This window comes from Zingiber officinale, chromosome 4B (assembly GCF_018446385.1).
Source record: "Zingiber officinale cultivar Zhangliang chromosome 4B, Zo_v1.1, whole genome shotgun sequence".
Lineage (NCBI taxonomy): Eukaryota > Viridiplantae > Streptophyta > Magnoliopsida > Zingiberales > Zingiberaceae > Zingiber > Zingiber officinale.
The window spans coordinates 122,593,422-122,621,184 of NC_055993.1; the positions used below are offsets into that span (position 1 = coordinate 122,593,422).

The 27,763-nt window shown below is 35.0% G+C and overlaps 1 protein-coding gene across 1 annotated transcript; it reads left to right on the top strand.

The window, feature by feature from the left end:
* Window positions 1-757: 757 nt before the first annotated feature.
* LOC121976347 (probable protein NAP1) lies at window positions 758-27,594 on the top strand. The gene is made up of 24 exons (XM_042528476.1): window positions 758-1,029; window positions 4,973-5,384; window positions 5,463-5,537; window positions 6,493-6,573; window positions 6,660-6,740; window positions 6,873-6,955; window positions 8,181-8,265; window positions 10,017-10,142; window positions 10,241-10,348; window positions 10,942-10,986; window positions 11,057-11,199; window positions 11,577-11,709; window positions 12,394-12,501; window positions 12,603-12,681; window positions 14,240-14,433; window positions 18,345-18,490; window positions 18,987-19,068; window positions 19,187-19,297; window positions 20,843-20,968; window positions 21,038-21,174; window positions 21,251-21,347; window positions 24,970-25,961; window positions 26,292-26,504; window positions 26,898-27,594. Exons 2-24 carry the CDS (start codon window positions 4,983-4,985, stop codon window positions 27,391-27,393), a joined length of 4,143 nt encoding a protein of 1,380 aa, XP_042384410.1. The 5' UTR covers window positions 758-1,029; window positions 4,973-4,982; the 3' UTR covers window positions 27,394-27,594.
* Window positions 27,595-27,763: the final 169 nt, after the last annotated feature.

Sequence of the window (27,763 nt, forward strand, 5' to 3'; positions counted from 1 at the left end):
ACGAATCTCAAATATTAAATTAACAGTATGTCATGTTTTAACCAAGTAGTCTAGTTCCAACTACTACTGTATATCCGTAGTCAATTACTATCATCAATTACTATTTGCCACTAGATAGAGGGCACAATGTTCATTGGGCCCTACTCGAGTTTGGGTTGTGTATAAGAGCATCCATAACATTGTTAATATTTCAATATTAATATCTATATGGATATACTACAGATGTACTGTAGTATTTAACACGTTAAAAAATTGAATATTGTTAAAAATCTATAGATTAAAAAAAAATATATATAATATTATATTACTAGTAACGCGTCCCAAGTGATGCTCTAATGCGGCTCGTGTAAGCATGACGTAGTTCCTATTAAACTATGCTGGGCATGACCCAAATTAGAAGTTAGAGTTGGGCTGGGTCACAAGTGATCCAACTCGAACTAGTGCAGAATTTCTACAAGCAACTACTACCACCAATTGCTATTTGCCACGTGGACACAGTGACATACCCACTGGGCGCTATTCGAGTCTATATCGGGTATGACATGGCTCATGTGCCGGGCATGACCCCTATTCCTAGTAAATGTGCTCGGCCCAAATTAGGCCGGCCCGGAGTTGGGCCGGGTGTCAGTGGTCCAGCTGGAACTAATGCCCCATGTCCGTGACTAATTTCTATATCAATCACTGTTTGCCACGTAGATAGAGAGGGCAATACCCACTGGGGCCTACTCATTATCGACGTGCGTTGCACTCGCGTGCCTTCTACTCTGGGAAGCACCAACAAACCCCGCACTACCACCGCAGCAGCAGGCAGCTGGTGACTGGTGTTGTGCCGACTCCACCGCCCCCTTCTCCTCCCCTCCCCGCTTCTCAGATCTCGATCCGATCCCTCACCTTCTCCACCGTCACCTCGCTTCTCTCCACCTCCTTCCCTTTGCCCCTCGAACGAAGCCCTAGCGGATGCTCAGCTCACTCCAGACGCCTCGGATCTGCAGATCTCCGCCTCTCGCCGCCTCCGTCTACTTCACTGAGGTACCTCCCAATTGCCTCTTCCCATCGAGTCTCTGATTCTTCCGTTTCGCCTTTTTTGTCAGTTCAATTTGTTCAATATTAGGCCAATGATCTAACTGCACGAACCTTTTATTTCATACTGCGATGAACTGTGTGAACAATGCTATATATATATATATATATATATACCAGTAATTGTATTGCTGCCGTCCTATTATGTGCACGTTTGTTTCCTTCGTATTTTGTTATATGCAATGTCTGTATAAATTGGGCCATTTTTTGGGTATCTGAGTCCTTCCCACCTCTCAAGAGCCGTTGAAACATTAGTTCCAAATTATCTTCATTTTAACCTAGGCCAAATATTATAAGTATCATGGGATGAAATATATTTGTTTAATTATGAATGAGGCTGAGTTAGAAAACAATATCCTATTTCGTATAACCTGCAACATCTATATAGACTTATATGAAGAAAATAGTTGCTAGATAAAATAAGAATTTAGAATCGTGTAGTGTAGTTGTAGTTGGAGCAAAATGTGAAACTATCACATTTGTTTCCTTCTTATTTGTTGTATGCAATGTCTGTATAAATTGGGCCATTTTTTGGGTATCGAGTCCTTCCCACCTCTCAAGAGCCGTTGAAACATTAGTTCCAAATTATGTTCCTTTTAACCTATGCCAAATATTATAAGAATCATGGGATGAAATATATTTGATTAATTCTAAATGAGGCTGAGTTAAAAAACAATATCCTATTTTGGATCAATCATCTGTTTCGTATGACCTGCAACATCTATATAAACTTATATGAAGAAAATAGTTGCTAGATAAAATAAAAATTCAGAAATGTGTAGTTGCAGTTGGAGCAAAAGGTGAAACTGTCACCTTAGCAGCTCCTCCAGGGCTGCTTCACACTCTCTAGAAGGGGTAAATTAGGAGGGACATTTTCCCTAGCGCAGCGGCCCTTTGCATGGGCACCCAATGAGACATTTTACACCCATTGGAAATTTTTTCCAAGACCTATTGGAGCAATCACTCATGCAGGTACCAACAAAATATTTGTAATTGCTCGACTAAATAGTGTTTTCTACCTATATGTATCAGTTTAGTGGGTACGACTAGGACTCCTTTCCGTGGATAGGATCGTGAGGAGGGTGACACAGACTTCTTATAAGGGATTGTAAAATGACTAAACTTGTAATTAAACATGTTGCGTATAATATCCTTTTTGATGATATATGTATAGGGTAAGTATATAGATAAACTCTTACTTCACACTTACCACTTTGTCATGAAGCTACAATCTCGTTCTACTTTTTTCTCTCAACCTCCAATGTTGCCTAGAGCCACATCGAACTCATGGAGAGTGAACATTTTAAAAAATTATCCACCCAAAAATATCATCAGCATTAAGGAGCACTAACAGGAGTTATTGTACTGATTTAATTTCCACTAAAGCATGACAGTTACAAAATTAATTGATTTAATTAATTTATTTGAAATTTGTCCAACAGAGCCTCTGTCAAGTTCCTCATTGTCGACGCCTTTTTGTGAGTTTAGCCTTCAATTCTACCTTCGATACCTCTTAGGCTATGTATTTCCTCATCCTCCTCTCAGCCTTTCCATCATCTTCTAACGATGCTTTCCAACTGCAGAAATCTCTTATGTGCGGCCATTCTGCTCCGGCAGACTTTTGTTCTGGCTGATCTCTTCCTGAGATTGAATATGCGGAAATCCTCAACGGCGTCCTCTCCGCTGACCTATTCCTTTTGTTCACCACCAACCTCATTTTGCCAATCTTAAGCCACTTGATTAGGGATGTAAATGAACCAAGCATTCGCAAACAAGCTTGGTGTTCTTCTTGGTAAGAGCTTGTTTATGTTCGTTCAATATAAGTTTGAACAGCTCATTAAACTAAACAAACAAGATTGAACATCAGCTCGTTAACATTCATGAACAATGTTAGTGACCAATGTTTGCGAACCATATTCATTAATAAAACTCTTTTCAATATGCTAAATAAATAATAAAATAAATAAAAATAAATAAATAAGTTTAAATGATCAAACTCAATAATCAATCAAACAAGCTTGAATTGAGAGATCGATAACATCTAAACTAACCAAGCTTGAACCAAGCTCAAGCCAAGCTTGAATTGAGAGCTCGATAATATCTAAACGAACCAAGCTCAAGCTCAGCTTCAAAAAAGCTCAAGCTCGTAAAAAATAAACCAAGCTAAGCTTGAACAATCATTTCAAAAGCTTGGTTCATTTTAAACTTGGCTTGGCTCGGTTATCTTATCAAACAAGTTTGAACACCCCAAAGCTCAGCTCGGCTCGGCTCGGCTCGTTTACAACCCTACACTTGATCTCCCCCTCCCTTTTAGCAATCTAGCTTCGTAGCAATAAGAGGAAACACCAATCTCCCAATTTTGTCTCCATTTTCATCAACCACCACCCAATGCTCCTTTTTGGCCGCTGCCTCCAACTTCTCTGAGAGAGCCATCCACTCCTCTCTTAGCTTCATTGGATGTCATCAACAACTCCTTCGAAGTTGCTGATCTCCCTTGCTCACCTTTATGTTGTCCCATTCATCTCTTTTGCAGCCATAAGTGAATGACATTCATTTATGCATCATGGCCCATTTCCACTACTGGTCCAGCTGCAGCTCCTTGATTCCTGTGTGAAAGCCTCTTGATGTAGGCATGCTGCACCAGCTACTCGACATTGTGCAAGATCCACTCGAGAATCGTGCATTGCCTCCATTTGTTTGCATTGCTTTCTGTGTTTGTCCATGGGCAAGGTGTGCCATCTAGTTTAGTTTCCGTAAATGGTAAACATCTCAACCTCAGATTGCTGTTATTTTGTTCAATGCAAACATAATAATATCTTTGACACCTTTCAGTTTAAGAGTGAACTATTGACTATTATAAAATTATCACAAAAATAGAGATAATTCTGTACCTATTTTTGTGTTTTCTACCTATAATTATCTTGTTCCTGTCATAGTAAGTTCACACCAATTTCCTTCTTATTTTGCTGTATGCAAAGTTTGTATAAACTGAGTTTTATAGCTTTGAGAGATACGATAGTTTTTTTCCCCCCGAATCTCACTATTTTTTACATTTGCTACGATAGAAATTTCTTGAAGACCTACCTGTCAGATTAACTCCTCATTTTCTGTAAAAAAAGAAAAAAAAGGTAAAAAAAAACTTATAGATCCTTAGGTCCCAAGTACTTTCGAAACTTTGAAGTTTGGCTGCACTAGCAATTGTTTTGGTTTTCTGGATAATGCCAATTTCTAGAGCAAAAAAGGGTCTTAATGCTTGAGGGAGTTTTGGGTGTGAAACTGTGAACCAAAAGGAAATTTTAGTATGGTGATCAACCGTCTGTGTTATAGTGAAGTGTAAGCAATCCACTAGCAGTAGATGGATCAGGTTTACAGGCAGGGCCAGACATCAGTTGGCATCGACTACCCTTATCCTTTTATTCTCTTGTCCAAGTCCACCCCTGGATTGAGATGATTTTTTTGTCAACGATTTGCCTCAAAATTATCCTATCATCCGACCTAGGCTATCAAAGGGAAAGACCAATAGAGCAACTTAAAATAGATATGAAGAAATATAATGTGCATTTTCGTCCAATAATATATTTTATTTAATGATATTTATTCTCATGAATGGAAGATTAGCTGGCTATAGTGACTGAGATTTCAATGCTTTTCAATAGAGAAATTATTCATTTACCCTATCAACCATCAGATGTCTGTAAATACAGAAATGCATCCTGGGTAATTGTACTATTGTTGTTGATTTAAGATAAATTGTTCACTTATATTTTCATTATTTTTGCATATCTAATGATAAATTTTTGCATTTTAAGGCTTTAAGATGATACAAAAATATGGGTGCTTTGTAGTTTAGCAATGACTTGCGTTCTATGTGTTATCACTTATTTGTTTCTAGAACTGAAGTTATGGCAAAGGCGAGAACACATTTTTCTACTCATGATGCATCTCCACGGTCCTTTAAGAATAGGGAGTGGGACATGTCTAGATGGTCTGAGTACATAAGTCCTGATGAATCTTCTCCTTCAACATCTATGAGCTGGAAAAATTCAAGTTCTGAGGCACCACCAAACTCCGGAACTGGCCACAAGGCAATGAATATAGAATGGGTGGTTCAACTTTCAAAAGTTGCAGAAGGTTTGTTAGCGAAAATGTACAGGTTAAATCGGGTCTTGGACAGACCAGATCTGGGGGCACATGTGTTTTCAGATGTTTTTTGGAAAGCTGGAATAATTCCAAACTTTCCCAGAGTATGCATACTTTTGTCAAAGAAGTTTCCTGAACATCCTAACAAATTACAATTGGATCGAGTAAGATATCCTTTTCTGATGTCATTTGTAACCATGCTTAGCTTGGTTTTTGGTTTACATGTCTAGTATATCTCACAGGTTGATAAACTTGCTTTGGATGCTTTGAGTGAAAATGCAGAAGATTATTTGCAGAAACTAGAACCTTGGGTCATGGTAACTCTTCTGGCTTCTACATTCTACCCATTCCTTGACTGGAAAGTTGCTCCCATAGTATTTATCTTTTTGGTTAATGTATGCTTAAGAAACTTTCTGATTTGCAAAATGCATTCGGCATTTTTTGTAAATTATCTTGATTAATTGAAAAAACTATTATTTTTTTTTTGGGGGGATATAACTAGTTATATATGGCCTTGCATAGGGCTCAATGGAAGTTATAAGATCTATATAGTCTGCCTCAAATAGTTGGGACAAACCCTATTTGATGATGATGGTCTCTCCATTGAATTCTGAGCAAGACTACATCAATATTTTTATTAAGATATTTTAAGTTACTTTTAACCACGTTAACTTGTGGTTTCTTTTTGTCTTATTTTACCCCTTACAACTTTAACTCTAAATTGATTTAACTTGTATACATGTAGATTTCCGTTTGTCGTCTCTATTCATATATGCAACATTTTGACCCATCTTTTTTTTTCCTTATTGCTCAGGGCTACACCTATTCACTCTAACATGCTATTATTTTTAATTTTATCTTTTCCATTTACCCCACACAACCCTCTTAGTATTTTCTCTTTGTTATATATTTGTTTCATGTTATTTCCTAATTCTTCCATACTTAGATCTATAAAGGTGGGTTGACTACAATCTTATGATTAATTGAATGACTTTATGTGTAAAAACTCTCCTGTCAATTCAAAAATATATTGGCAGTTTTCTTTTGATCCTTGTTACTTGAGTTTACATTTGTTTTTTAGTGTTGAATTTCTTTTTATCTATCTAACTGAATTTGTTCGTGAAAGATCATTGGTGAATATAACATAGAAGGTTTGATTAAATTGGATAAAGTGTTATGGTATGGGCTTATCAGACATGTGGATAGTATTCATATTTTTGGAACATGTTGCTTGTTGGAGTTAACACCCTATTATATTTTTATTCTTATTAGCTACTGCTTGACTTAATGGCATTTCGTGAACAAGCTCTTCGTGTTATTTTAGATCTGAGCAGTACAGTCATCACATTACTGGTATGGATTTTGTTTACCCTTCATTGGTTACATTCTATTGGTGTCTAAGATTATTTTACCTTATGTTGCTGGTTTCATTATGGCAGCCCCATCAAAATTCTCTTATTTTGCATGTATTTATGGATCTCTTCTGTGCATTCGTAAGAGTAAATCTTTTATCCGACAAGGTACCTCTTCAATAGTTCCATTTATAGTTTTGTGTTTTTGTTTTAGTATCTATATTTTTCACTTCCATAAAATGCTTGTTTTTTTCAGCAATTTTTGTTTTTGTTTCTTATTTAAAAACACTCGTCTTTCAGATACCTAGAAAAATGATGCTCCAGGTTTACAACTTATTATATGCCATGTTAAAAGGTGGCCGCGATTGTGACTTCTACCATAGGTAAGAGGCTTGAAATTTCATAAAGGAAGATGATCAGTTGAAAAAACTACATTTTGGATTTTCTCCTATTCAAGGATCTACCAATTATTACAAGTGCTTTAGAAAAATCAATGTTGCATAACTCTTTTATCTCGATGTTATTTAGTAGTTCCTACTTCCTAGTACATTAACAATGAACCATTTGGATAAACAAAAGTTTCTCTTCCTAAAACTACCTGGTTATATATATCGCTTATCATTACAGCATCTGAAGCGTGGATGAGAAAAATGATAGGTTGCAACATTTTGGTTTTGACCTATCATTTTGAACGAGGAAAAGTTCAGCTTATTATTTTGGTTTTGGCTTGAACTTGTGCGAACCATTAAAAGAGAATTGAATTTTTAAGGTTTTTATAATATATATGTATTTGCGTATATATATAGATAAACTAATATGTTGTTTTTATGGTTTCTTTTTGATATTTACTTTTTGTGTTCCCTAATCAACATAAGCCTTAACTTATGATTATTTTTATTATTAATCTCAATAGAATTAGTGTCTGGAAACTAGTCTTTAATATGCTTTTGATTTATTTATGTTTATTTTTAATCAACAATTTCAATCTGAACCAAACCAAAATGGTTTTGGTTTGAATTTTAAAACCTGAAAGTATTTTGGATTGGTTTTGCTTTTCCTTATTAAACTGATAAACTGAACTGTGCCCATCCCTATCTACTGAGTGCTCCCCCTCTGTTCATCTGCTGCAAGTACCCTCTCCTTCACTGAAGGCTTCTCCCATCAAAAAATCTATGTTCTCTCCCTCCCCTCCTTCCAATGCAAATCAAAACGATCCATTCTTTTATCCTTTTGAACACTATTTGAAAATCAACCACATGTATAACACAATAATTTCCTCATAGCCCCAAAGTGTAATGAATACTAACTTATTCCATTTAGTGCTGACATGGAGAAAAAGTTGGTTGTTGGTTTGGAAGAAAAATATGCCAATGATGGTAGAAAAATTCACTATGCAATGTATTGTTCAACCTCCACAGACCTCTCATTGGCTGAGGACTTGTGCACTGTATGGACCTTTTATTGTCTTTGGCAACTTTTAGCTTGTCTTTGAGCTTTTCAACAGCACTAGTATATATGGTTGTTTCTTCTTTATCATCTTCTGAATTTGCAAGAAAATACTTTCGATGCTTGGTTGATCATCTAATGATCGCTTTCTCCATTTGACAGATTGGTTCAGTTTGTAGATTCTTATGATCCACCGGTGAAAGGACTGCAAGAAGATCTAAATTTTGTTAGCCCTCGTATTGGAGAGGTCGATGTTGTTGGCCTGTTCCTATTACCATTCCTGCTTTATAATAGAGTACTTGTATACTCTTGCAGTAGAATATTGATGCCTTCTTACACTGATAATTTTTTATTAGTAAAGTTCATCATTGTATAAGATATGACATTGTATCATCCGTACATTAGTAAGGGAAGAAATAGATGATATCTCAGTTTTGGTCAATTGCTACAATATAACTGAATACAAAAAAATCAGTAGTTTATGCTGTTTTGTCAATCAATCAATTATCATTCTCTAATTCACCTTTTAATATAAAAGGACTCATTAAAAAATAAGCCCTTCTTTATGGTCAATTTATAACCTATTCTTTCACTTACATATTTATGCAACAAGCTCCTTACTATGGTTCAATTGTGTGATAATACTTGCCTCGATTGCTGTGAGTCATCTCATGTATGCATCACCTCATATGCTGTTTCAATGCACTCTGATGGACATAATGATATCTTTTTTATTGTTATAGTCCAATACTTTTATCCTTCAGGAAGAAGCTACACCTGTAGGTTACATACTTTTAGCTAAAAGAAAAGTGAGTGTTCATAATGGCCATTCTAAGACATGAAAAGTTGAAAACTAATATTTTTAGTATTTATATGATACTAGGAAACAAAAACGTGTACTTTTTCCATGCGCATAGTTCAGATTTATGTATCACATCATTTCTTGTTTTGTGGCAATCTTTTCCATCAGATCAGAGAAGATGGGTATGAATCATTTTAATACAATACAGTTCTAGTAAAATGGACGGGATATTTATCTTCATTCTGTTGTCAGTTATAGTTCCATAAATGACTTGGTCCTGGCTAGCATCAGAGTCCTGGCAACCTGGTTGATGCAGTTAGGTTTCATAGCTTCCTATGTTTCAAATGTCGGAGTTGGAGAGTCAAATGGTGATTTCTTACTCAAAATGGTCAGGTTCAAGAATTCTTCAGGCCCTTACGTGAAGGGAGTGCCTCCATTCTATCCAACCATTACATTTTGATGTCAAAGCTGACTTTCATAATCATAGGCCTAAGAATGGTTTTAAATACTTTGTCTTGCCCAATTGTTCTATGGAGATACCAGCACTGATACCCGTTAGCACCTCACCACAAGCACCACAATGAATCTCTGATGGTTAAAAGATTTGCTGGAGAGGCAAACACCAGAGAGCTGATATGAACTAGAGGCAGATGATGCAAAACGACGATGAACTGGTGAAAGCCTAGGCTGGGATGTGAAGAAGCAGCTCTGGATCCTTTTTTGTTTTTCACTCTTCCTCTTCTTTTTTCTCTCTTCTTCCAATTCCTTGTAATTTGTGCCAACCAGCACTATCTTGTAGCAACATATGGTGGGTTAGTGGGCACTAAAACCTTACCATTCCAGCTAGCTATCATCTCAGTATTTTGAAATTTTGGCCTATAGGACTAGGGCTGTAGGGCAAACCTAGCTCTAGAGCAAGTTGGATCTGAGAGAAGGGGGGAAGTGTGATGGGAACCTTTCATGAATATAATTGGTGGTGGGATTGTCAGCTTGGGGAAGTCTGAGGCCCTTATGAGAAGGGTGTTTCTCCCAAGTCGCTAACATCTTGGGTAGGTTGGTGGCTCATAAGAATACATCATGAATGATATTGGATGATAAATTCTGTTGGTATTCTAATATATTGTTTCCTTCCTAAATGGGTCAGCTTTTCTTTAGAACATATTTGAACCTCAATTTCTTATCATTTGTATTTGCAGGTTCTTGAGGCTGTAGGCCCCATTATTTTTCTTTCTACTGATACCAGAAAAATGAGAAATGAGGGATTTCTAAGTCCCTTTCATCCTCGTTATCCCGACATACTTACCAATTCTGCTCACCCAATGGTAGGTGTATTTCTCTAGGATAAAATTTACACGTTAGGAATGTTACTTATGTTTCTTCTTTGTCTTTGAGATGAATTTTTAACTAATTTGTATTTCAGAGGGCCCAAGACTTGGCAAATGTTACATCCTACAGAGAATGGGTTCTATTTGGCTATCTAGTATGTCCTGATGAACTACTTCGAGCTACTAGCATCGACATTGCTATGGTACACCCCTATGCTCTTTCATTTGATCTGAAATAGAACAGATATCCGATGCCTACTTACACAACTAGTGTCTGTTTTAGTTTTGATATTGAACTCTTAAATATTCTAATTTTCAGCATATAACTTCTTAATTTGATGCATTTTCCAGTGAACTTGTGCTAAGATAGTGTTTTTGCAAAATTAATTATTCACAAACACCATCTATCTTTGTTAAACAAAAAAAATTCTTGCACATGACATCTCTTATGTGCATCCATTGTAGCTTATTTGCTTCTCATATGGTATTAATTCTTTTCTTATTCTGAATATTCCTCTCCATGAAAGTTCTAATATGAGGCAATATGAGTGTAGCATAATCTTTTTTTATTCTGAATAGGGTTTAGGGTTTAGGATTTAGTCCAATTCTTTTCTTATTCTGAATATTCTTTCTTGTTTAAGTTGAACTTTGATATACCTTACATGCCTTAATGAGAAAGTTATGTTTTCTTTAATTATTATCATTATAGTTTTTTATCAGTGCATCCAAGTTCAAACAATTTCAAAATAAATGTTCTCGTCCCCTTTCTTAACAAATACCATCATTTTTGTTTCAGGTAGTATTGAAGGAACACTTGGTTCTCACTTTGTTTAGAGATGAGGTAGGTATGTGTGGTACTATGGTGTATTTTGGTTAAAATTTCTAAGCAGATTTTAACATTTTTCATACAGTATGAGCTATTACATGAAGATTATCAGCTTTATGTTCTTCCAAGCATTTTGGAATCCAAAAAGTTAGCTAAATCTGGACGAGCGAAACAAAAAGAGGCAGATCTGGAATATAATGTTGCAAAACAAGTTGAGAAGATGATAAGGTTTGTACTTTAGGTAAATTGCATTCATATATCCTAGCATTTTAACTTATATTCTTGTACTTTTCTAAAGGATCTTAGCATGTAAATATTTTGTTATTTTCTAGCATTTAAATTCTTCATATGATTGGAATTTGAAATTACATTCAGGATCATAATATTGTCTTCTTCTAGCATTTAAATGCACCCCCCTATATGATTGGAATGATACTCCATGTGTGACTAAATTTGGGTGTCACATTGTTCCTATGAAACATGCAACAACTGTTGCCAAATAGAGGAGAAAATACTATGATGCCATCTTCATTTCTATAAATACTTCAATTTTTAAATTTATGATCTTGGTAACATTGTGTGACATTTGTGGTTAATTTTTCTAGTGAGGTGCATGAACAGGCATACACAACATGTGATGCCATACATCGTGAAAGAAGAACCTTCCTGAAACAAGAAATTGGAAGAATGGTCCTTTTTTTCACTGACCAACCAAGTTTATTAGCACCTAACATTCAGGTAATTGTGCCCACATGCTAAGGTCTATGACACACTAGTAGCTTTTTTCTTTATTCAGCTGATCTTTGTCCACTTGTCGTGATTATAAAAAATTGATCTAGTGTAGTGTAAATTGTTAAGTGCTAGTTGATCTTAATATTTTGAGCAATAAGTAGGGATGTAGGATGATTATGGCCATATAAATGATCTCTGTTCATTTAATCCTTAATGGTCAAATTTATAAAACTATATGCAACTGCAATGCTTCTCGTAATTCTTTTATCTTTCATGGCAAGTATTCTATTCATGTGACTTTTTGGGAGGACCATCCACATGATTTTTTTTTTCTGGCAATGTACAAATATATATTTTTGAATAGGGACAGCCAGAGGCATATAAACTGTATTTAATATGTTTTGGAGTAGCCTTAAAATATTTATCAACTTGTTATAAATGACAGCTAGGCACTATAAAATGCTCAACAAACTAAGAGGAGTAACCCTAAGAGCTAAGACTGGCATCATATTCACACGCTCATTTGGAGATATAAATTAGCTGGAGAGAGTAAATTTGTCAGAAATTTATTTAGATGTCTTCATTTCCTTCAGACACTACGTTTGTCATCAATGTTTATAAATTCTTTGAACTTCTCTTCGGTTTTTCCCCATGCGCTATTAAATCCAACAAATTTCATGAGCTGGACAGATGGTCTTTTCTGCTCTTGCTTTGGCCCAGTCAGAGGTAATTTGGTACTTTCAGCATGTTGGAATTCAGCCAAAACCCAAAGCAGCACGTGCAATACCGATTGAGATTGTAAGTTTCACATAGTTCAGTTTCATTTCATGCAAATGTCAATCTAGCATATTATTGTCATTTTCTTGCTTTGATGTCCTAATTTGTGTTTCTGATAACAGGATGCAGCGGACCCAACTATTGGTTTCTTGCTTGATGGAATTGACAAGCTCTGTCATTTAATTCGCAAATATATGGCTGGTTAGTGATTGACAATCTTTAAGCTGTTTTTATTACAAGAAATAGGAACAGTTTCTTCCTTAGGGGCAATCATCTAGTTTTTGTTATTTTTATGCACTAGATTGAATGCACATGATGTTAAGTGATTAGATTTAATTCTCCATTTGTAAAAATGCTTTTACTTGGTAGTTTCCAAATGTGCTAATAAAGCAGTTGGATTTCTTCTTTTTGTCTTCTATATTGTCTATTGAACTATGCATGCGTATCTCCATAGATGTACAAGTTGTAATGTCCAGTAGTGAGCAACATGATTTTTCTTCTTCTAATCTTGCACCATTGAGTTTGTCTTTTTTTTTTGCTGGAATTAGATAAGTTTTTCCAAATCCATTGTATTGTCAATCTTCTATCTGTTAACATTTAATATTGTCTGGAAACAACTCTTGTAAAAAATGGGGTAAAGCTGCGTATAATGGAACCTTCCTCGGGACTCGCATAGCGGGAGCTTCGTGCACCGGGTTGTCCTTTTTTTTAATGCATGAATGATGAAATTGAGAATAATTTGTCACTATAAAAACAAGAAGAAGCTATGATGCTTGTGACTACATGGTCATTCCTTAATATGCTTGTTAATTTCATATCTGATTTATTATACTTGGTAAAGTTTTTCCAGTTCTTTTCTCATTCTTTGTGCTATGAATCTCAATTAAATCACCTCCAAGCCAGGATATCTTTCTGTCCTTTGAACTTACCTATACATATGTTTTTTTTTTCAACACGCATTTTATCCTCTATCCTAGTTATAGATGCGTTTTTTACTTTTGAAAAATTTGCTTTCCCAAACTTATTTAGTTCCCTCTAATCTTGTTGTTTGTCTTTCTTATCATGTTATATCAAAGAGCACTATAACTTAGTGGTCTTGCTATGTTTGTTTTACAGTAGTTCTTGGAATTGTGAAGCTCAGATGAATCCTATCTTCTAGCTTTAGTTGATGCTATAATAGGGTGGCAATTCGGGTCAGGTTCGGATTGGTGGGTTAACGGGTTGACGGGTTGGAACATCAAAATCCGAACCTAACTTGATTAATATTTCATGTCAAATTATTCGACTTGAAATGACCCACAACCCGAATTCAACCCGACCCGACCCAAAATGACCTATTTATAAAAACATGTTCATCTTAACCCGAACTTAAACCGAAAAGACTCATTTTATAAAAATATGCTTATTTTGACCCAAACTCAACCAGAATCCGACCTGAAAATATTTATAAATGGATTCGCGGGTTGTAATAGGGCCATTTCAGATTGATCCGAACTCGATCCAAACCTGATCCAAACCCAATAAGATCTAACCCTAACATGATTTTTTCGTATTTGGTTTAGATCGTGTTTTCGTGTTGGGTCATAAATTGCCACCCCTATGCTATATGGCTTAAAGTGTAACCATCTCCCTCATCTAAGTTATAGATTTCAATGTTGCAACTTGTTAACTTGAACAAGTTTCTTCTATACAGATTACGATTTGCATTTAGATATCTTGGAAAACATTCGTCTTAGTTGATAAATCTGCTTATTTGCAGCAATAAAAGGTTATGCACTTTCATATTTGTCATCTGCTGCTGGGAGAATACGCTTTTTACTTGGAACTCCTGGTATGGTGGCTCTGGACATAGATTCCACATTGAAGACCCTCTTTCAGCAAGTTGTTCATTGCCTCGAAAACATACCGAAGCCTCAAGGAGAGAATGTCTCATCCATTTCATGTGATCTTTCTGTAAGTAAGAATACTCTTTAGATCATATCTGTTCTCTGTATGCCCCTTAGATGGAACCGGCAGACTTCCTATTTGTTGTTTTTTAGCAGTTAAAACTATTTAAGAAGGTTTGCCAAACCATCAAAATACCATGGCCAAACTTGATCACAAGGTAGGAACTATTGTCTCAACAATTTCTTCCTTTTTGATGATTATGTTTGACAATCAATTTAGTTATAAGTATAAATTGCATTAGGAGAACCTATTAGGTAGAATAACTCACAGCGGGAAGAACAAACAATCCTTCCCCATTTATTCTTGCACCCTAACCTAATCTACAAAGATAACTTATTTTGACATGGAACTGTTAGGTAGAATCACTCAACAACCCTTCCCTCATTGATTTTGACACCCCAAACAAGTTTTGATTAATGAGGCTTACTAGATGCTCCTTTGGAGATGGCTGGTCCCAAGTTTGGACGAGAAAGGGTGAGGGTTATATTTGGTTGTCAGCCTAAAACAAATGTTTAACAAATGGATTGATTAAACTATTGGACTAATGTTAGATTATTCTCTAGAATAAACGTGTTACTGGATTGTAATGTCTCGGTAAGGATCGCTACATCTCCAGAACTCAGGTGTAATGTTAAATATGCAAGATGTCCGATTGTAATGTATCAACAAGGACTACTACATCTCCATGAAAACTTAGATGTAAGGTTAAATATGCAAGAGTTCTCACACCATAAGTTGGATAAGAATAAATATTATAGGAAATTTAATGACCTAAGATTTGTAATATGGAACATAGGAACACTCACTAGTAAAACAATGGAGGTGGTAGATACGATGATTAGGAGAAGAATTAGTATTCCGTATGTAAAAGAGACAATTGATAGGAGAGAAGGCAAAGGTAATAGAGAACTCGGGTTTTAAGTTATGGTATATAGGAATGAGTAAAACAAGAAATGGAGTAGGTATTGTTATAGATAGTTCGTTAAAGGATGAAGTTGTAGGAGTAATTAGAAAGGGGGATAGTATTATAGCTCTCAAGATAGTAGTGGTGAAAAAAATTATTAATGTAATTAGCATATATGCATCTAAGTAGGATTAGATGAAAACACTAAATCTAAGTTTTGGGACGACCTAGATGAGGTATTACAAAACATTCAGTCAAACGAAATAGTTTTAATAGGAGGAGATCTAGATGAGCATGTTGGAGTGAAAAATAAAGTATATAGAATTAAGTGGTGTAAAGATTTGGATATACGCCTCAAGTATAGTATTAATAAAAGAAAAATGTGCACAGCTCCTAGAATTAAGTGGTGGAAGTTAAAGGATGAGAAGTAAAACACATTTAAGGAGAGGGTAGAGTAAAGTATTAAGAGAAATATACGACTCGAATGCAAGATAAGATAATATTAAAGTTGAAAATAGTAGTCAAGAGTGTACTTGGTGAGTCAAAGGGACATGCACAATAGTAAAGAATTTTGGTAGTGGAATGAGAAAGTGAGAGAAAGTGGAAAAAAATAATGAACATACTATAAGGCATTATATACTCGTAAGAACGAAAAAAAATTTAAAAAATATACAGTAACCAAGAATGAAGCTAAGAAAGCTGTGAATCAAGAAAAAAAAATGAAACTTTTAAACACCTATATCGAAAATTAGATATAAAAGATGGGAAAAAAGATTTATAGAATAACTAAAGTAAAAGAGAGAAATACAAGAGATCTTATCCAAATACGATGTATTAAATATGAATGCAATAGAGTACTAGTAAATGATGAGGAAATAAAATAGCGGTGAAAGAGATATTTTCATCAACTTTTTAATGAAGGTTTAGGTGATCAACTTAACTTAAGTAATTTAAGTATGTAGTGTAAAAATTTAAATTTTTATCGTAAAATTCAAACTTCAAATGTAGAACAAGATGCAAAATGGAAAAGTAGTTGAATTAGAGGTATGAAAGTGTCTAGGGAAACAAGGTATTGAATGTCTTACAAAGTTATTTAACTTGATATTGAAGAAAAAAATGTTTAATCAATAAAGGGTAAGTACTTTAGTTCCCTTATGTAAAAACAAAGGAGTTGTATATAATTGTACAAACTATAAGAGTATTAAACTAATGAGTCATATCATGAAACTTTGGGAAAGGGCAATTATTAAAAAGATTAAGGAACGAGATCACGATGACCGAAAATCAATTAGGATTCATGCCTGGAAGGTCAACAATACAAGTTAGACATCTTCTCAAGTAACTAATTGATAAGTATGGGCAACAAAAGCAACATCTACACATGGTATTCGTAGACCTAGAAAAAGCTTATGATAGAGTTTCAAAAGAAATTATATAGAAAATTTTAAAAAAGAGAGGTGTTAGCGTAACATATATTGAACTAATTAAGGATGTGTATAAGGATATAACGACAATAGTGAAAACTTTAGGCGGATTAACCGAAGTGTTTCCCATAAAGATAGGGTTACATTAATGATCAATTTTAAGTTTTATTTTTTTACACTACTCATGGATGAACTCACTGACACATCCAAGACACGGTACCATAGTGCATATTGTTGCAAATGATATTGTTTTGTTGGATCAGACATATGAAGGACTAAACTGAAATCTTAGCGGGAAACACTGGAAGTGTAAGGTTTAGGCTTATTTAAGTAAAAATAAAATATATGAAATTTAAATTTCGTAATGTTAGACATAATATGACAATTGTTAAGATAGAAGACATGTTGTCTAGAACTTAGAGATTTAAGTATTTAGAATTTTTTTTGCAAAATGATGGAGGGATTGAGAGAGATGTCTTACATAGACTATAAGTAGAATGATTGAAATGGACAAGAGCGTTGGGTGTTCTATGTGATCGTAAAGTACTTCTAACATTTAAAGGAAGTTTTACAAAATGGTGATTAGATTTGTTATATTATATAGAGTTGAATGTTCTATGACTCGAGCACATGAGCAGACATATGATAATGGATAGGATAAGAAATAAAAACATTAAATAGAAAGTTGGGCTGCATTTATTGAGGGAAAACTTCGAAAGACACGTTTAAGATGGTACGGACATGTACTTAGACAACCAATAAATGCTCTAGTTATATAATGTGAACTATAACAAATATACATATCAAACAAGGAAGAGGAAATCAAAAAATACATCAAATGAGAAAGAGGAAATAAAAAAAAAGACTTGGTTAGCAATATAATTAAATACAATAGAGAATAGAGCCCAATGACATAGAAGGATCAATAAAGCCGACTCCACCTAGTGGGATAATGTTTGGTTGTTGTTGTTTATCCTAATCTGGCTTTATCATGAGTTAACCTTTGATTTTCAAGGATCATGTCTAGGTATTAGGAGCCCTTAATAACTTTTGTAGGTTGGTTCCCATTCCGTCAATTTGAGATTTCAAGGTCTGAATAGATGGAAAATAAGTATTTAGAGACTTAAAGCATGTTAATTTGGATAAACATGAAATGAGGAGAGAGTTCTATCTAATTATGAATAACAATATTTGATGATTTTCCCCTGATTAGTTTCCCCAACATGAAGTATCATTATTAACAACAATCTTTTTGGTGGTCATTTACTAAAATTAAAACTAGCAGTTGTACTAGTTAAGGGCAGGAGCAATTACCATCATGGATATAGAATATCCTATTAAAAATTGTTTTTTGTGTGCAGCTATGCATGTTGGTACGTCAGATATGATTATGTAACCAAAGGATTTTGCATGATTTAGATTGGTTGAGTTCCCCACGTTGTTGAGTTTTAGTATGTATTGAAGATCCTTCGTATGTGCTTATGTTTTGCATGGTGCATTTCTTTAGCTGGTGGTATCCACAGGATTTTCATGGTCATATGATTTATCTTTTCCAGGAATTGATTGATTTCATTACATTTGGCTTGCAGGAATTGCGCAACTACTGGTTATCAATCTTAATGATAGTTACATCTTCACGATCTTCTGTAAACATTAGGCACTTGGAGAAGGCTACAGTGTCCACCGGAAAGGAAGGGTTGTTATCAGAAGGAAACACTGTGTATAACTGGTCAAGGTGTTTATTATTTTTGTGATTATGCATATAAGCCTAACTTTCAATGTTAGTTGTTACTGTTTACCTGCCTTGCATAGAGCTTAGTCGTGGGTTAAAATTTATATAGCACACCTCAAATAGTTGGGACAATCACGAGTTGATAATGAGTATAATGAGTCATTACTATTTACCCCATGTGTATATGGCCTTATAATATAATCAGGACTAAGGGTATGCAAAATGCCCTTTGATTTTATTTTATTTTTCTCTTCAGAGGAAAAGATATTGAATTTATCAAGAATTACCTTGTCTGAATTATTTGCTTTTCATATCATAACTTTTGGTATCAAGGTGAAATCAGGGATTTTAGGCAAGTGACTACCAAGAAATTAATCCATTTAATTTGTGTGCATGATAATTATCTTTTTAGCTTGATTACTTTCTTCTTCCATTATTTTTTTTACTTAATTGCATTACCATCTCACTTTGGTGTTTCTAAGAAGTTTTTCATTCCTAGATGCGTTGATGAACTCGAGAGTCAACTTCTAAGATACGGAAGCTTTAAAAAACTGTATTTCTACCATCAACATCTAACAGTTGTAAGTTGCAGACTTCTTACCTAATGATTATCAATTTTACAAATTTCATGTAGAACCCTCTTTTATGGGTAGCATTTCAGTAGACTTTTCCCTTTATGTTCACAAGTAAATTTAACAGGTGTTTAGGAATACAATGTTTGGCCCTGAAGGAAGACCGCAGCATTGCTGTGCATGGCTTGGAGTTGCAAGTAGTTTTCCACAATGTGCCTCTGCAATACTTCCTGATGAGGTACTATTGATTTTTCTATTTTTTTTCCCCTCGGTGTGCTGGCATCGAAAAATTCAAATGAATCCAGTTAAAACCAAATATGATTTTGCATTCCAGAACGTCATATTGATTTCTGTTGTAACTTGTAAGATGAAAGTGTTCGAAGAGTTGGAAATTGAATTTGAGCTGCTTTTTAGAGTTAAAAGATGCCAAAAGTCCTTATGCACATATTAAAGACGTGTCAATTAACATTAAGTGTCTAGTGTTTTTCAATTGTTCGTATACTATATGGGTCATAAATGGAAACTTGAAATAATTATTGATGAAGAAATTACCAGAAACCTTTTTTATTGGCGTCTCAGCCAATGAGAATTAAATTTTTGTTATGAAGGTTATTCAAAGAAAAGTTGAATCATTAGAAACCCCTTAATTTTTTAACCACTATTAAAAAAGCATTACATTTTTTCAAGAAGGTTAGTTCAAAGAAAAGCTATGATTGATTTGAGGATAAATAGTAAAGCAGCTGACTCTTTTTGGGCTAAATCCATTAAGAATAAAGCTGATTAAGTGAAGTAACCAATTTAGTTGTAGATTCAATACACATCAATGCACATCATGCATATATAAACCTTTGTACTATTTATATTTGTTTACGTCAATTACTGAATACATTGGCCAAGTGAGTTGTACAAGGCTAACTACATATATGGAGTCTGTAACAACTGAGAAGCTTGGACTTGTTAAGTTCTATATTGACGTTTAGTGCACGTTTTCTTGTATTTTAATTCTTGTAGTATTATAAGCTCCATAGTTGGTTAATCCTGTATACTAATTTTCTATACCAGTATATTCACAATGTACATTTGTTAGATTATAATGTTGCCATATCCATTTTGGTTGTGCACCTGTCCTGTTTCATGTCTATGCTTTAGAGATAAAGGCAGGAGGTATGCCCATCCACTGCTTAGAGATATGCCCAATTTTGTTAGACACTGAACCAATGAATCATTTTTAAACCACAATAATAAATTCAGATAATGAGATTAATGTGGCATGAGCTAGATTTGATTGGATGATCACTTGCTTCAAAAGATTAAGCTGTTAGCAATTAATTTGTAGATTTATAATTTAATAATTATCATACTTATAACAACATTATGAAATATAGATATTTCTCTTCTGCATAATCTTAATGGATAGAATCAAACCTCTAGGTTGTATCTTTCTAACATTCTTTCTGGTTTATATATCTAGATTTACCAGTGCTAAATTCATGGTATTTGGACCAAAACATTATGCCCGTTGCCCACGTAGTTTGACTCTAATTGGTGGCCTTAACTCCATAATGTTGTTACTGCTTGGAGTTGAGTGACTAGTGCTTGTTGATGTTGTTCACTGAGTGAGTACTGTAAATTGCTCGTCCCGAATTTTATATTGCCATGAGCCCCATTCACTGAGCTTTCCTCCATTTATCTTTATTCAATTCAACAAGCATAGTTTTATTTTTATATGACATCATTATTTCTCTTGTAAATTTTCTTACTCAGTTACTTTCTGTAAATGCAGGTGGATAAAATAGGAAGAGATTCGATATTATATGTTGAGTCCCTGATTGAGTCCATCATGGGTGGATTGGAAGGTCTTATCAACATCCTGGACTCAGAAGGTGGATTAGGCTCATTAGAAACACAGGTATTCACTTCCCCCTACAACTTTGACAAGTCATATCTCTTTCTTATTCTTTTGATTATTCTTTTTCAGCTTATCCCTGAGCAAGCTGCATTTTATTTAAATAACATGCTAAGAGGTTCAGCTGCCTCTTTCAAATCACCAAAAGGATTATCTATCCAAAAACCTGGACATGAGAGCCATCCAGAAAACAGCAATTCTGTGAAAATGTAGGTAATTGTACATTTTGGATTTGTTGGACATACTTTAATAATTAATAACTCAGGAGTTACTTCTTAATTACAGGTTGGAAGCTGCCTTGCAGAGGTTGACTAATCTTTGTTCTGTCTTGAATGATATGGAACCTGTATGTGTACTCAATCATGTTTTTGTCCTGCGTGAGGTATCAATTTCAACCAATTTTACATACTGCTGGTTCATATATTGCTACATTTAATTAAATCATTCTGAAGCATGGTATCTAAGCTGTCACCTTGTGCCGCCTTGTGCCGCGCTTATCACGTTCTGAATTGATGTGATGATGTGGCATGCATTTGTGCATATTTATTTTGTATGCCTGTGGGTTGGATTCATAAAAAAAAAACACTGAATAAACTCCCTTTGTGGGTGCAATATTGCAGTTACCTACCCTGGGAGGTCAAATGGCATCTTTATTTGCAAAAATGACTCCATGATGCACACTACTGGCAACTATATCCAAAAGCCATTACTATTTTAATATCATTAAGCTTAAAAGAATGGTTTGATCAGTTCAGAAAGTGGCATCTTGATTAGCTTAAGGAACTCATGATAGATACCAGCATCTGCGAACACACGTGTTTTCATATGATATAATATGTTATCCAAATATATATATGGACTCGATTTCCTTATTGTACGATATGATCTGATTATATACTGGTAATCAGTGTACCCATTGACAGACCTTGCTTAGGGCTGTCCCAGTACAATTGTTTTATTTTTTATTATTACCTATTGATGTGGCGATCCACATGAGGTGTCATATGGCGTCAAGAAGTCAACATACCAAGTGAGGTGGCAGTCAAAGTCAATGTCAAAGAGCGAAGATATCCCACTCAGGCAATAGTCACGCTAATTGAGTTTGGGCAATTTATTCACTAGAAAAGCTTTTAGCATTTCTAAGCCTTACTGAATGGGTCTAACATAGAGTTACGGCTCGGCGCTCCAGTACCCTTTTTAGGTTTTAGAAACCGAGTAATAACTCGGGCATCCTATCAGCTTGGGAGGCTAATCCAGAGTCACCGCTCAGGATACTCACTGCATTAACTCTGTGCATTATTGTGGCCTGTATTAAATGCCTAAACACTGTTTATTTTCAGTATCCATTTATGATGAGACTATAGATATGGGAGAAAGGGGAATAGGCGGAAAAGTCAAATTGGTAATCATATGCATTCATTATGTTCTCATCAATCCTAGCTTCATTCAAAGTTTGGAGGCGAAAGCTCTCTCATAATTAATGCTCTTATTATTGAACCACTTATTGGTTCATTACTCTTTCATAATAAATACATATCACCTCATCACCTCATTAATGAGAAAGAGGAAAGGTTGAAGAGAGGAATGTACAAAAGGATAGTAAGAAAGGAAAAGGTTATTATCTTTCTTCTCTCTAATTCTTGAGGAACCTACATATTGCTCATTACTCTTCGAGTGCAAAGTCACCAGTGAGTCTTGCTAGAATCTCGGAGCAGGATCACCTATGTAAATATTTTACTTAGCCCATTCAAGTCCATTCCTTCCACACCCAAAGTCCAACCCACCTCATTAAGTTCAAGCTCTCCCAACTCTAATTCTTGGATCCATCCCTAAGTGTACTAGCTATTTGTCAGTACCTTATTTGAGGTTAGGTTCTAGTATTTGAATACAAAGACATAGTGATGAGTCATGCCATCAGGTCTTGCAAATATTTTATGGCATAACATGATTGTGTGTATCATGTCGATCGCCACATGCTAACTTTGCTACAATGTATCAATACCTTGGGCTTGGCTTTGTCATGATGGCTAACAATACTTTACCGACAATGAGAGAAATGTGGAAAATCTTTTTTGGTTGCATGTATTGGCAAGTGAAACTTGTGCGCTAGGCTTGACATTGCAAGTGATCTTAATGTCACACATAATGAATTTTACTAAAAATATGCATTGAGAAAACTAGATTTTGCTCATGGATTGAGATCTTGTGTCGAGCTGGTCGAAATGAGTAGAAAATTTCGTTATGCCTGTCGACCGGAATTGGCATAAACCCGACACCAGTCCAAGCGGCAGCAGTCAAGGCATCGCGACACCCGTGGCCGTCCTAGAGGGGCGTCGCGACGCCAGTGGCCTCGTAGGAGGGGTCGTGTGACTTGTGCGGGCGCATCAGAGGCCATGCGACCCTCGCAACCGCACGGAAGGGGCCGCGCACCCTCGCGGTTCTATGGATGGGGTTGCGTGACCCTAGAGTCGCGCGGCCACAAGTCAGGTCAGTTTTTTTAATGAATATTTTTTTTAATTAAAACAATTCCCAGGATGAATAGGGATAATTTAAAGAGACTTAATTAAACCCTAATAAAATTATCTAATTAATTAAATATTTATTTTAATTTTCAAAATATATAATAAAAATTTTATTTATTTATTTATTTTTAGTTATGTAATTATTTTTAAATAATCTAATTATCTCTAATTTAAATAAATAATCAAATATATTTTTTAAATTCCTAATTAAATTATCGCAAAAATATATAAATTTTTTAATAAAATATTATATATTCCTAAAACCCTCTGCATAGATAGTCTCCGCAGGTCACCGCAACCATGATTTTTTTATTTAGTTAATTTTTTATTTTTTTAAATATCTATTTTTTAAAATAAACTATTAATAATAATAATAATAAATTAAAAATTATTTCAAATTTTTTAAATAATTTAAAATTTAATAAATATTTTCTAAAATAATTTTTAAAATAAATATAAATTTAAAATAATCTAAAAAATAAAAAAACATAATTCTTAAACATTTCAAATAATTTTTTTAAAATTAAAAATTTACAAATACATTAAAAAATAATTTAAAATTTTCAAATAATTTTATAATTTTTTTTATAATTTTAAATTTAGTTTTGAATTTTAAGAATTACTTATTTTTAAAAATATTTTTTATAAAAAATTAATAGGCATTATCTTATGAGAAAATATTAAAAATATAAATTTAGCATCTCAAAATGTAAAACATATTTAATAATTAAATATTACTATACATGTATATTTGTATTTAAAAAATATTGAAACTATATCGGTATGACACGATATGATACCGAAACCGTGTCGTTCCGGTCCGGGATCGAACCTCGGCACGGATCGAGATTTTAAACCTTGATTTTACTAGCTTTAGATGTAACATGAATTTTCTAAAGAACATTTTTTTAAGGAAAGACAATAATAACGTCTAACAGGTAAAACAGGTTTTCATAAATTTTCTAAAGAGTGCTTACTAGAGGATTTAAAAGTTATTTAATTGTGATTTGAAATAAGAAAGGTTGTGTTGACATCCGCTATATAATTGGATTGTAGCTTAGTATGATATTCATCTTGTTCATGCAAATCTATGGTTTTTTCAAATATTGAAATTAAACTAATTAATATTTGAGTTTTTTTTTTTCAGATTTAGACACTTTTTATTCGTCAAAGCTTCTTATTCCATTTTTTTTATCTACTAAAAAGGGAAATAAATCAATGAGCACAAAGTGGCTCTTTGTCTGGATTTCTTGAAAAAAATAATAATTATAGCTAGGTCTCCACCCTATGTTGTTTCCTTTACCATGATGCTTGTTTTTGTTTCCATAACCTAACAGCTCCGCAATCCCTGATTGAAAATTTTCCAGTCCTTATAATTTGTCATATTGCCATCTTGTTCTATTTTTCTGTCGCTACATGTTTTTGCTTAAACTTCACTCCCAAGGTTATTGATTCTTCAGTTTGTATGTCATCTTTGTGAAGTACATGAGAGAATGTATACTTGGCAACTTCAGGAGAAGGCTTCTTGCTGTTTTGATAACGGATAACTATCTTCAGCGTCCATCAGTGATAGAGTCTCTCATACAGAGACACATCGGCATCATTCACCTGGCAGAGCAGCATATTAGTATGGATATTACTGAAGGCATCCGTGAGGTGTTATTGGCTGAGAGTTTCACAGGGCCCGTTTCTTACTTACAGAAATTTGTAAAACCTACAGAAATGCAAACTGGTTCTGCCATTGAATCTGTTGGTAACTGGTATCTTGAGAATTTTGTCAAGGATATCTCAAACTTCAGAGTACTGTTTGCTCCAAGCCGTCATTGCTTCAAGAGCTCAGACCTGATTGGTGCATACACAGCAGAATCATACACGGATATGCGAGAACTCAAAGCCCTCATTCATATTTTTGGTGGCTATGGATTTGACCGAATTGACAGGATGCTAAAGGAGCACACAGCTGCTTTATTGAAGTGTATTGACACAACTCTGCGGTCAAACCGTGAAGCTCTTGAGGGTGTGGCTGGAAGTGTAAGTTATGGCGATCGGATTGAAAGAGAAGCAAATATAAAGCAAATAGCGGAGATAGAAACACTGGTTGGATTTTGTATTCAGGCTGGACAGGCTGTAGCATTCCGCAAGTTGCTTGTTGAGGCTACTGGAGCAGTTCTCGAAGAAAAAGCACCTCTTATTCTGTCTCTGTTTCATGGCACAGCTAAGCAGTTGCCTGCTGATATACCAGAGAAGGCTGATATCACGAAATTGAGGAGGTTAGCAAATACTGTGGGTGCAGATGATGATCATGATACCGAATGGATTCGTGCAATTATGACTGAAGTTGGCATCGGCAGTGATAACTCTTGGAGCTTGCTTCCCTATCTTTGTGCTGCATTTATGGTATCTAATATCTGGAGCATGACAACTTATAACATAAACACTGGAGGATTCAACAACAATGTTCATTGTTTAGCAAGGTATTTTTTCTAAGTACTGACGCCGACCCTTATGTGCTTTTGACTTATATCCATGGAAAAGTAAAATTTCTTGTCTAAGCGATAAAAAGACCGTCATAACAATGTGACGTTACTTGAAACAAGTGATGTATATATGTCGAAGTTACTTGTCAAAATGAAAACTAAATGTCTCTTTTCAGATTATCTGAACAAAATACTGTAGACAATAGAAGTAGCACAATTAAGTTCCTATATGTATCCTGACAAATTTTACCGAGAAGTTCCATCTGCCTGATGCAAGCAGGGACTACTGTGTGCAGTTCATTGTAGATGGCTATTTGTGTTTTGCAGGTGCATCAACGCTGTCATTGCAGGAAGTGAATATGTAAGATCTGAAAGAACAGCACAGCAAAAAAAGTCTCTTTCTAATGGTCATGCTGTGGAAATGTCAGATCCAGAAACACTGAACCGCACATCGATTGAGGCAAACATAAAGTCTGCTATGCAAATATTTGTTAAATGTTCTGCAGGGATAGTACTTGATTCATGGAGTGATGGTAGCAGGTAATATTTCTATTAAATTTGCTTATAGACATACGGTTTTTTAAGCTGCATATCACTCCACATCGAAGCAAACTTCTTTGTTCAGCTTCATAAATAAAGTATTATCAATTCAGTATTGCAATCTATTATATTAGTGATCGACATTTCTAATGTCCAAAATTGATGCATTGCATAAATTTGTTTGTGCTTTATGTGCACCTAAGTTAAGCTATTCAACTAACTTTTCTTTGAAAACTAAAGTTGTTGCACTGTATTTTCCCCTAAAGCATTTGGACTGGTGGCAATGACTATGTTATAAGTAAGCTTGAATCGTTGTCATCGGTGTGAATAATTAGCGATAGGGCTTGTTTGGTAACTCCATCCCACTAACAGGCTATCTCCTATGTTTTGCAGGGCATTTATTGTATCGAAGCTCATATTCTTGGATCAGCTATGCGAACTCTCCAAGTACCTCCCTAGAAGCACTCTTGAAATTCATATCCCTTATACTATTCTCCGCTCAGTGCATCGACAGTACTATGGAAACTCCATGAGTACGACAACAGAACTACAGCCGCCATCGCCAAGGCACTCACCCTTCATATCGCTGACCCATGCGCCATCCCCAAACACCAAGCCACAGGCCCGAGCTGATTCTACACCAATCTCATACGACACAACTTATGCTGGTCCCTCCTTCCAGAGGCACGACGATGCTCGATATGATGATATTCTGCGGCTAAAACGCAGTGATAAGCAGCTGCGGAATATGAGGAGTTCAGGACCATTAGAGTACAGCTCAAACAGGAAAGTAAAATTCGCAGAGGGGTCGAGTTCTGGAGGAGGCCAGGGGCCAAGCCCCTTGCAGAGATTCGCCGTGTCAAGGTCAGGACCACTTTTGTACAAGTAGGAGTATCCAGTGATCGTACTTTTCTGTTGTAGCAGGTTTGTATGTATTGCTGACGGGAGATTGTATTTTTTTTTCTTTTACGAGACTTTGAAGTGTATTTGGTAGTAGTTAATTTGTTTGATTATGATTAGCCATATCATCATAAACAGTATGAGACTTGAGTATTATAATGTATTAATTCCTTATTATTTTGGGATAAAACTTTTCTGTAGATTCCCTCACATTGTGTGTCCTCTTGGTATGCATGTAAAAATGGAAGGCAAACACTTTTTTATGGACCCTACAGGATGCCTTGCATCAGCAAGTTCGACGAGAAAGAGGTCAAGAACCCTTGGCAATGGCCTCCCGTCGAAATCCAAGCACGCCGACC